This window comes from Nerophis ophidion, linkage group LG18 (genome assembly GCF_033978795.1).
Source record: "Nerophis ophidion isolate RoL-2023_Sa linkage group LG18, RoL_Noph_v1.0, whole genome shotgun sequence".
Classification (NCBI taxonomy): Eukaryota; Metazoa; Chordata; class Actinopteri; order Syngnathiformes; family Syngnathidae; genus Nerophis; species Nerophis ophidion.
Genome location: NC_084628.1, coordinates 13,243,009 through 13,255,082, shown reverse-complemented (window position 1 = coordinate 13,255,082; position 12,074 = coordinate 13,243,009). Strand labels below are relative to the sequence as shown.

Below are 12,074 nucleotides of genomic sequence, written 5' to 3'. Positions count from 1 at the left end.
CGCCGTCCCTTCCGTCAAAACTCTAAAGGCCGACTGCACATTTCCTATCTTCACAATAAAAGCCCTGCTTCATGCTGCCTGCGCTAACAAAATAAGAGTCTCGGAAAGCTGGCCTTTCCGAGGGATCGCTTGTGCACGCCAGTCTTCCGAGACTCTATTTAGTTAGCGCAGGCAGCATGAAGCAGGGCTTTTATTGTGAAGATAGGAAATGTGCAGTCGGCCTTTAGAGTTTTGACGGAAGGTACGGCGCGAGAGTCTGTTGAAATAAAAAGTGTTTCTCGCCTTCCTCTCGGTCATATTTTAATAATAATGATCTTGCAGCAGCCAGCGTCATCTCACAAGACCCTCCGGTACCGTGAATGTCATTTAAGTGACGTCTTGGTGAAGATTGATGATCACTAATTTTTAGGTCTATTTTTTTTAAAAGCCTGGCTCGAGATCGACTGACACACCCCCCACGGTGGACTGGTAGCTCGCGATCGACGTAATGGGCACCCCTGATTTAGAGGGTTTATTAGAGAACTGCGGAAGAACTGTTTTAACACAATACCTTATCTGGAAATATCTAAATAAATGGGAACAGGGTAGATAACATTTCTCGGACAATTCCATAAAAGAGGCGAATATATTGTCTATAAAAAGATCATTGAAACATTTCAAACCCCTTTGATGCCACATATTAAAAGCTGTGTCAATTGTTGAGGGTGGAAAGCAGTGATTTGATGCTACTGGGCTGAAAAGACTCATTCCTTGCAGGTTAAAATGTTTTCTAAATTGACAGTATATTTTGAGCGAGTGACTTACTACTGGATTGATGTTAATTGTCTTCACTGATAGAGGCAAAGCTGCACTCATTAGGGCTGCTAAGGAAGCAGAACCACAGGAATGTGTCAACAGCTTCACCCATGTCGGACTTTCCTGATGTAGGTGATAATATGTCCAGGAGGACATGCAATACAAGTTGGCGGCCCAGTAATACATCCAGAAATTTGGAAGGGCCATACCTCCATCATATTTTGCTCTTTGTAAAAACTCCTTACGCAGACGTGGTTTGCCATTCCAAATATAAGATGAGATTATTGAGTCTAATTTTTTGAAAAATGTATCGGATACACACAGGCAAGCATTGAAATAAATACAGATATTTTGGAAGCGCAGTCATCTTAAATGTATTGACTCTGCCTATAAGTGAAATGAACTGGGGAGTCCAATTAGCCAGATCTTGCTTGGTTTGTGGAAACAACTTCCAAAAGTTTTGTCTGAAAAGGTCTTTAAACTTCTTTGTAATAGTAACTCCGAGGTAATTAAAACTGTTTGTAGTGATCTTAAAGGGCATGCTAATGTTTTCCAATATTGAGACGTCCATATTCAAAGGCAGTAGCTCAGTTTTATGTAAATTCAATTTAGAACCGGAGATTTCACCAAACCGTTGAAACAGGCTGAGGATTAATGGAATTACAGACTCTGCGTTGGACACATAAAAGGAGAAGGTCGTCAGCATAAAGGGACAATTTATGTTCTGTGTTTCCTCTATTTATACCCATTATGGAGTGATTAGACCTAATGGCTAAAGCTAGGGGTTGGATAGCCGGGACGAAAAGAAGGGGACCGAGGGGGCATCCCTGGCGAGTTCCACAATGTAAATCAAAAGAACTTGAATACAAATTATTAGTCAGAATCATAGCAGAAGGGCTGAAATATAACAGTTTTATCCATGTAATAAATGTTTCCCCGAATCCAAATCAGCGTTTCAAAGAGGTAGTCCCATTTTACTCTATCAAATGCCTTCTCTGCATCCATGGAGAGAGTACATTCTGAAGCAGCTTGACAAGGAGTATACATTATGTCAAACAATCGTCGGGTATTAAAAAAGGAACGCCTATGCTTGACAAAACCTGTCTGGTCTGGGGATATTAAACTGGGTCTAATATTTTCCAAACGACAAGGTAATACTTTGGCCAATATTTTATAGTCTGTATTTAACAAAGATATGGGTCTATAGGATCCACAGTCTAAGGCAGGAGTGTCAAACTCAAATACAGAGTGGGCCAAAATTTTAAACGGAACAAAACCGCGGGCCAAGGTTGAACAAATTAACCTTTTAATAGGGACCCAAACAAGTTTTGCATTAAATATTGAACAAGCAAGGCTTATATAACTTTAGTGACATGCAAAATCCAGTTTCAAATAATAATAATAATAATAAAAAAAATATGTATGCCTTTTTTTCTATTTGCAATCTTTAGAGGTAAATATCACATTTTTTCCACAGGCTAATAATAAATCTCAAAATAAAATAACAATGAATGAACCAAACATTCAAGCCTTGAAGTAGCAAGAGAAAATGCATGATAAAACTTAAATTATTGGTCAGTTTGCTGGAAGTTTCCCGGAAGAGTTAGTGCTGCAAGGGTTTAGTGGTCCAGGTGGAAATCGGTATAAATTCTGGAGAATGGTTGCCCCGGGAGATTTTCGGGAGGGGCACTGAACTTCGGGAGTCTACCGGGAAAATTAAGAGGGTTGGCAAGTATGAGTATTAGCAGTGAATGCGGTGTTACAGCTGTATAACACCGGCGGGCTAGCTCTAATGCTAAATTGATATTGCCTCAAGGGCCAAATTAAATTACACGGCAGGCCAGATTTGGCCCGCGGGCCAGAGTTTGACACCCTTAGACTCTAAGGGGTCCTTGCTCTTTTTTGCTAGTAATGTTATGCATGCCTGATTTAGGGTGGTTGGAAGAGATCCCGCTTCTAGTGATTCTGAGTACATGGCTGCCAAAATAGGAGCTAACCTTTTCTATCAGTTCACCAAATTCGGTACCTCTCCCTAGAGGGATGATTGACACCATTTACCTCAAAAGTATTTTGCTTGGCTCTATATATATGTACACTGCTATGATATGTTGCGAGTACTGTATTTTCCGGACTATAAAGCGCACTTAAAATCCCCCCCCCTCTCAAAACTCGACAGTGCGCCTTATAACCCGGTGCGCCTAATGTAAGGAATAATTCTGCTTTTGCTTACCGACCTCAAAGCAATTTTATTTGGTACATGGTGTAATGATAAGTGTGACCAGTAGATGGCCGTCAAACATTAAAAATCAATCAATCAATGTTTATTTATATAGCCCTAAATCACCAGTGTGATTAAGATATGTGTAGGCTGCAATATGACTCAAGTAAACAACACCAATATTTGATATGTTCCATTAAAAATATAGCATTATATAGAATTATATAACCGCATTACTCACGGTGCTAAAGCATCTCTCAAAATGTTTTAGGTTGCCATTGGTAAGCTATGATGCCGCACAACTTGAAGGACTGTTGACGCATTAAACATCCGAGTATTATGGTGTGTGGATTAGGTAAAACATCATCTGGCGTATTGTTTCACAATATTATGCAAAAGTAACTTTTTTTTTAACCTTCTGGGAAATGCTTATCTGTATTTGGGATCTGGATAAATCCTGAAAAATTGTGCGCATCAGACTTCGTAGTCAGTGACGACACCATAGTCTATAACCTTCTTTTTCTCTATCTTCTTGTTATGAGGTATTTATCCTCCATTGTTACAATTTCTAATATAAAGAAGCGTACAGTCGTAACTCATATCTGTCAGTAAACTTGCCATGAAAGTGCTAAAACATACCGGTGTCGTGAGTTTACATTATTCACCCAAGGAACTTTAGTTAATAGAGAGTTCCGGTCGGACGTTTTTTCACGGGTCACATTTCTGGCCTTGTTGTTGCTCCGTTATTGATTTAAGTAAAGTCTGAATGTCAGTAAAACAGTTAGCTCAATCTTTTCACACTTCTTCCACTCCCGTCCTTGCACACTACGCCGCTACAACAAAGATGACGGGGAGAAGACGCTGCCCAAGATGAGCCACGTAAATAAGCCCACCCACAAAACGGTGCATCCGGAAGCAACCGTCAAAAAGCGGCTTCAAGATCAGAACCATAATTTATGCAAAATTTTGACCAAAGAATCACCATTACATGTTATGTAGACCAGTGGTCCCCAACCTTTTTGTATCCGCGGACCAGTCAACGCTTAATAATTTGTCCATCGGCCCAGGTCTTTTTTTTTTTTCTTTCTTCTTTGTCATGAAAAAGGGACGTTTTTGTCATGAAAAAGGGAGGTTTTTGTGGTTGGTGCACTAATTGTAAGTGTATATTGTGTTTTTATGTAGACCACAAGGAAGTGTTTTCCATTGAGAAAACAAAACCAAAAAATATGACTCCTTTAATGCGCCCTATAATCTGGTGCGCCTTATATTTTGAAAAAAGATCATTCCATAGGTGCGCCCTATTTTCTGGAAAATATGGTAATTGATTCTCGGTGTATGAGTTGAGTAAAACATTTATTTTTGCCGCTGAGTAAACTGTAATTGGAATGCAATTTCAGTTAATTGTGTATGTCCGATTATTTCATATGTATAAGGAGATGGAGCCTGCGTAGCAGTTTGAGAAACTTTTACCGAACACGTTTCGCACAAGGTGCTCACCTCTCCTCTCGGATTAATGGAGTCAAGAAGCGTGTGGTGTCATCTTCATGGCTGCTCTGCTGGCTGCTCTGCTGGCTGCTCTGCTGGCTGCTTTAGACACACGAGAAAAGTCAATTTGTCAGTTGTCTGTGACTTATTTGCACCTGCACACAGGGCAGAAAAACAGGTGTGAAGTTAAATAGATGCAGAGTTGCAGCATGTCGGACACAGAACGCCGCCCTTGTTATTAATGTGGGGATTATTTTTGCATCACCACACATTTGGCCCAGTGGGGGAAAGGCTGTGGCGTTATTTATCAAGTTGCCCTAAATGTGTTGTGGTTACAGCTGAATCCGCTCAATATAACTTGCCTAATGTACACTGACTAAAAGAGACTCATCTGAGGCACAAAGGTACAACTAAATGCATAAAAAAGACCATGCAAAAATTATAATAGATACGTGTAGAGGATAAATGATTAAAATACTTGATAGTCATAATATTTCTGTAAATAATGATGTGGCAAGTGGGTTGTTTGCAGGGATTTATACAACCTGACCTGCACAAATCTCATCCTGACGCTAGAGGGAGCTAAATGACGTCTATAAGAACTATACTGTGTGCTATAGCATCTGCTGGCAATTTACTGTATATCATCCATCCATCCATCCATTTTCTACCGCTTATTCCCTTTCGGGGTAGCGGGGGGGGGGCTGGCGCCTATCTCAGCTACAATCGGGCGGAAGGCGGGGTACACCCTGGACAAGTCGCCACCTCATCGCAGGGCCAACACAGATAGACAGACAACATCCACACTCACATTCACACACTAGGGCCAATATCATGATCTATTAAATTGTACTTTTAGAGGAGCCAAATAAAATACAATTAAAAAACTTGAAATGATCTGAACCAGTTATTTACAAATAAGATTCAAAACATGTTTGTTCCCCACTATCAGATTTTTTTAAGGCATTTGCATAAACTTTTTATAAAATAAAAATCAAAAAAATCAAAAAACATTTTTCGTGTACAAAATTAGTTACATGTTGCATATAATAATTAGCTATTTCATAAATAATGAACATAGTGGATCCATAGATCCATTTTTCTACCACTTGTCCCTTTCGGGGTTGTGGAGGGTGCAGGAGCCTATGTATGATTTTTTTTTTTTTTTAAAGCAATATTTTTAATATTACTTAAATAATTCCAAATTACATCTATTAAATCATTATTTATGTGAACGCCTTTTTTACTAACACATTTATTTGCTCATGCAAGTGTGCTTTTGACTTCGACAGCTAAGTACTGTTGCTTACATAAAACGACATTTTAATCACCAAAGAACATCAAATAAGAGAATATATATATTTTTTAATTTAGTTATTGGCATAATAATTGCTCATTGTGTGGAATTAAGTACCGATTAATCGTGTGTTGAAATAAATGAGAAAAATGGGACTGCGCTACTTGGCTGCGACCAGCAGAGGCGCTGCTGATTCACTTTGGTTTGCTATCTAGATTAACACCCATTATACTATAAGTAAACTACATCCGCAGTGTGAGAACTTTTCTACTCAGTAGGACATGGAAACAGGAGTTGAGCACATACAGCAGGGGTAGGGAACCTATGGCTCTAGAGCCAGATGTGGCTCTTTTGACGACTGCATCTGGCTCTCAGATACATCTGAGCTGACATTGCTTAACACGATTAGTAATATAAATGGGTTGTACTTGTATAGCGCTTTTCTAACTTCAAGGTACTCAAAGCGCTTTGACACTACTTCCACATTTACCCATTCACACACACATTCACACACTGGAAGGATCTGCCATGCAAGGCGCTAACCAGCACCCATCAGGAGCAAGGGTGAAGTGTCTTGCTCAGGACACAACGGACGTGACGAGGTTGGTACTAGGTGGGTATTGAACCAGGGACCCTCGGGTTACGCACGGCCACTCTCCCACTGCGCCACGCCGTCCCCATACTATTATATATAAATATTTGTAATAAATAATTCCGCTGGTAATCAGTGTTAAAAATAACGTTCAACATATAAAACATTCTTATGCATTTTTAACCATCCATCCCATTTCAACCGCACCTGTTCAATAAGTCACATCAATGGTAAGAAGTCCATCCATCTATTCTGTACCGCTTGTCCCTTTTGGGGTCGCGGGGGTTGCTGGAGCCTATCTCAGCTGCATTTGGGCGGAAGGCGGTGTACACCCTGGACAAGTCGCCACCTTATCACAGGGCCAACACAGATAGGCAGACGACATTCACACTCACACACTACGGCCAATTTACTGTTGCGAAAGAAGTATTTTATTTATTATTGGTTAGCTTCAGAATAAAAATGATACAAAATATAAGACTTATACTCTAAAATGTAGGTCTTACTTAAAAAATGCATGCATTTAGTCGTATTTGGTGTTAAAACATACAATACGGCTCTCACGGTAATACACTTTAAAAAATTTGGCTTTCATGGCTCTCTCAGCCAAAAAGGTTCCCGACCCCTGACATACAGAGAACGATTCCCCTGTCCCATTAGACATTAAAATATATAGTCAATCCATGGCTAAAACTTGATACTGATGTCGGATTATATATAAATGTTCCGATACGAACAGTCCTTCTGCGTGTATGCATGCGTGTGCAAAGCTGGACAACCAGTTAACATCCAAACGTCCTCAAAGTTGGACTTCTCTTGTATTTTAGTGATGTCATTAATAAAAAGGTAAACATGGTAGACTATGGGCTACTAGAACCTAGCAGCTACACAACAGCTAAGCACACAAGCAGTCATTTGTAATTGAACATACTTAATTAATCAATACCGCAGTGTAAAACAGCACATTTGTCAATTTAAACAAGTATCAAATATTTATAGTTGTATATTATTTACAGATAAAGTCTCCACTTAAGGACAGCTACGTCTCTGAGTAATTTCACTTGGTCAAGTATGTATATTTTTTAGGAAAGCTTTTTTTTTTTTTACGCTAAATTGATATATGCGGATTTCTCTCTTAATTCTTTAAACACGCACATTTTGCTCACTTTTTTAATGTAATTGAATAGTCTGCATTCTTTGAAATTATAAAAAAGCAAAACATTCAGTTTCAAATTCAGTGTAAAAAAAACTCAGTTTAAAAAAAAAAAAAAAAGAAACAGCTTTGGTAATAAAGACACAAATTAACCTCCGTCCTTTCTAACATTCCACACAACCAAATAATAAATGAACGATTCCTGCTGACATTGCATCAAATCTATAGCGATGTTTGCCAATACTGAATGCTCCTATATTGCTATCATAGTGAAAATGAAAAAAAAAAAAAAAGTGCAGCATACTCATGTAAAAATAACTGTAAAAGTGCTAAATTATCGAAACAAAACATTCAGTAACAAATTCAGTGTAAAAAAAAAAAAAAAAAAGTCCTCCAATAAACACCATGTTGGTCTTTTCTTGTATTTTATTTTAGTGATATTTATAAAAAAAGGTAAACATGGTAGACTATGGGCTACACAACACCTAAGCCAGACATATGTAATTGAACAAACTTAACCGAACGATTTCAGTCTAAAACAGCATATTTGTCAAATTAAACAAGTATCAAATAATTATTGTTGTATATTAAAGGCCTACTGAAATGAGATGTTCTTATTTAAACTGGGATAGCAGGTCCATTTTATGTGTCATACTTGATCATTTCGCGATATTGCCATATTTTTGCTGACAGGATTTAGTCGAAAACATCGACGATAAAGTTCGCAACTTTTGGTCGCTAATAAAAAAGCCTTGCCTTTACCAGAAGTAGCAATGTGCGCGTGATGTCACAGGTTGTAGGGCTCCTCACATTGTTTATAGTCATAGCCACCAGCAGAAAGAGCAATTTGGACTGAGAAAGCGACAATTTCCCCATTAATTTGAGCGAGGATGAAAGATTCGTGGATGAGGAAAGTTAGCGTGAAACACTAAAATAAAGAAGAAAAAAAAGAAAAGGCGACGGCAGTGTGAGCGATTCAGATGTTAGACACATTTACTAGGATAATTCTGGAAAATTCCTTATCTGCTTATTGTGTTACTTGTATTTCAGTGAGATTCTAAAGTCATATCTGTAAGTCGGAGGGCTGCGGTGAACGCCAGTGTCTCAGAGAAGCCAATGGAGGAGCCAAGATCACAGCAGCCTTTTTGACAGCTGCAGGAGGATGTCGCATAATCCGCTAAAGTCTCCGGTAAGAGCAGACTTAATATCACAATTTTCCCATCCAAAAACTTGCTGGTTGACGTAGAGAAACATGTTCGCTTGACCGCTCTGTGTTCACAACAAGCTTCACAACAAACAAAGAAACAGCGGCTGTGTTTCGGTTGCTAAAGGCAGCTGCAATCCACCGCTTTCCACCAAAAGCATTCTTCTTTATAATCTTCATTATTAATTGAACAAATTGTATAAGATTCAGCAACACAGATGTCCAAAATACTGTGTAATTATGCGATGAAAAGAGACGACTTTTAGCCGTGAGTGGTGCTGGGCTGAAATGTCCGTTCCAACCAATAACGTCACAAGCACGCGTCAACATAAGCGTCATCATTCCGCGACGTTTTCAACAGGATACCTCGCAGGAAATTTAAAATTGCAATTTAGTAAACTAAAAAGGCCGTATTGGCATGTGTTGCAATGTTAATATTTCATCATTGATATATAAACTATCAGACTGCGTGGTCGGTAGTAGTGGGTTTCAGTAGGCCTTTAATTGCAGACAATGTCTCCAATTAAGGACAATGTAAGTCCTTGAGTAATATCACTCGATCAAGTATGGAGGTTTATTACCAAAGCTTTTTTTACGCTAAATTTGTGTATGCAAATTTCTGTCTTTCAAATATTTAAACATGCACATTTTGCTGGAACATTTTTTTTTTGATTCAATTGAATTTTCAGCATACTTTGATGTAAAAAAAATTCTAAAAACGCTAAACATTCAGTTCCATAAATTCAGTGGTTAGTAAAGACACAAATTGTAAAGTAAACTGAAGTAAAGTAATTTCAAACATTCACACAACAAAATAATAAATGAATGATTCCTGCTGACATTGCATCAAATCCATATCAGTATTGGCCATTACTGGAATCTCCTATGTTGCTATCATACTGAATTTTTTTTTTTTTTCGGCATACTCTGATGTAAAAATAACTATAAAAATGCAAAATTATCAAAACGCAAAACATTCAGTTACACAATTTCAGTGTAAAAAAAAAAAAAGCTTTGGTAAGAAAGACAACAATAAATTCCACCTTAAGTATTTTCTAACATTCAACACACAACAAAATAATATATGATTTGTGCTGATAACGTATCAAATCCATATGGGCCAATACTGAATGCTCATATGTTGCTATCGAATCGAAAATGAAAAAAATTTGCATCGCGACACCCGTGATTAAAACCAAGGAAGTGTGGTTTTATCAGCCGTTAAATGAAAATACACGATGTTTCCAATCAAGTGAATCCATTTCCTGTTTTCCAGTTCACCAATCATCCATCTCCATCTGCCTGCATGCATTCTACATTCCACATTCAGTCATTGTCTAGCCCTCAGCTGCTAACGCCATCAATACTGTACTCAGTCCTTTCAGACGCTGCAACGGCCACACCATCGGACCACCTGCTGGTCACCTGCTCGGTCTTTGCTGATGTTTGGGATCATGAAAGTCATGCACAGCTCCAGATTGTAAATCTTTGGACCGGCGAGTTATACTTCCCTTTCGGATTTAAGGCCTGTTAAACCCGGTTGACTTTGACTTAATATGAAACTGTGGCTGACTCATGCTTGTAAGTCATTGGCTATCCTGTCAGACTGAGGATAGATTAGTGAAGTGTTTTTGTTTAATAAGTGATGCTCTTATGTAGTTAATGTAAGTGTATAATCATATTCTCTGTTGTTTTTTTTATAGAATGTGCTTATTTTATTGTAGGTTTTTTAGAATCAAAATCATCTGTTTCTTTTGAATGGTGCTGACGGATTATTTTGGATCATGCTTATCACATTGAAGTACAACACATTTACACTTCAACATGTCTATAAAAAGAAGTATAGAGAAAGACCACGTCTGGAGATGTCCGATAAAATCAGCCGATAAATGCTTTAAAATGTAATATCGGAAATAATCGGTATCTGTTTCAAAAAGTAAAATGACTTTTTAAAACGCTGCTGTACGGAGCGGTACATTTCCGGTAAACACGGACGTAGGGGGAAGTACAGAGCAGTTGCGTCTTCCAGTCAGCAGCCTCTTCCCTCTCCCCCATACAACACAGGACTTGACGACTGCAGCATGAGAAATTTACTGGCGACGCTTGATGACCTCATCAAACCACCGCAAAAGTTGCATAACAACAACAAGAGTGTGTTGTTGCCGGTGCTGTAGCCGTGGCTAACAAGCCAGCTCGCTCGGTGACTGATTAACGACAGCATTTCTATGGTTTGGCATTATTTTAAAGTGTGACTGACGGATAAAAAATTGGCAATTTGCAATGACTGCAAAAAAATGGTTATGAGAGGAGGAACCAAGATGTCTTCCTTTAATACGAGCAATTTGATCTCCACCTCTTCAAGAATCATAAGGAGATATACGATGAATGCAAACGGAAGATGGATGAAAAGCAAACACCGAAAGCAGCTTGCAGTGAACAGAGGTGCCCTGTCTAAACGCATTATTTCAGAAGCTCTGGCGAGGCCACTTCAAGCACTCACCACTAGCTTGCAGCACATTTGTGTTACTCATATAAATACGTTAGAGCAGGGCAGATTGAGCCCAGTTTATTATTTCCTGTTATAAAGTTTGCCAGGCAGTCTACTAAAGGAGGACTATGTTATGGTTTACTTTATTACTCTAGAATACACTGGACTGAAACTGTGTACCTTCATTGTTTTTGTAGCTGTTTTGAGGCACGATTGAAAAAAAAAAAAAAAAATGCACTTTGTGAAAGTCCAAGTATAGTACTTCGCATAGTTGTAGTGGGGATCAGGATTATCTCAGGGAGAGCATGTCCCAAATTCCAAGTTGCGGTTTAGAGGCATGTTAAAAAAAATAATGCACTTTGATACTTCAATAATAAATATGGCAGTGCCATGTTGGCACTTTTTTCCATAACTTGAGTTGAAGTTGTTCTCTTATTTTGGAAAACCTTGTTACTTTGTTTAATGCGTCCAGCGGGGTATCACAACAAAATTAGGCATAATGATGTGTTAATTTCACAACTGTATATATTGGTATTGGTTGATATCGGAATCGGTAATTAAGAGTTGGACAATATCGGATATCGGCAAAAAAGCCGTTATCGGACATCTCTAATCACATCCCATACATCACTTCCTGTCAGGGATGTAACGATAAACGGTATTCATGATAAAAACTCCTGACGGTTAGTATAACCGTTTTATCTCAAAATTATGGAAAAAACGTAATAACGGCACTTTTTTTGTTCATAAACTCAAGACTGAATGGCTCCAGCTTTACATGCTAACATGAAAACAAGAGATATTAGCGTCTATTTAGAAACAATATAAATCAATTCAAACGT

The 12,074-nt window shown here is 38.4% G+C and overlaps 1 protein-coding gene across 3 annotated transcripts in view; it reads right to left on the bottom strand.

Moving 5' to 3' along the window:
- gramd1bb (GRAM domain containing 1Bb) overlaps nucleotides 1-12,074 on the bottom strand; it is a 400,828-nt gene that overhangs the window by 225,473 nt on the left and 163,281 nt on the right. For all 3 annotated transcript variants that reach the window (XM_061878757.1, XM_061878759.1, XM_061878758.1), the window contains one exon: nucleotides 4,511-4,600. In XM_061878757.1, coding sequence (XP_061734741.1) covers nucleotides 4,511-4,600 — 90 coding nt within the window. The remainder of the gene's footprint in view (nucleotides 1-4,510; nucleotides 4,601-12,074) is intronic.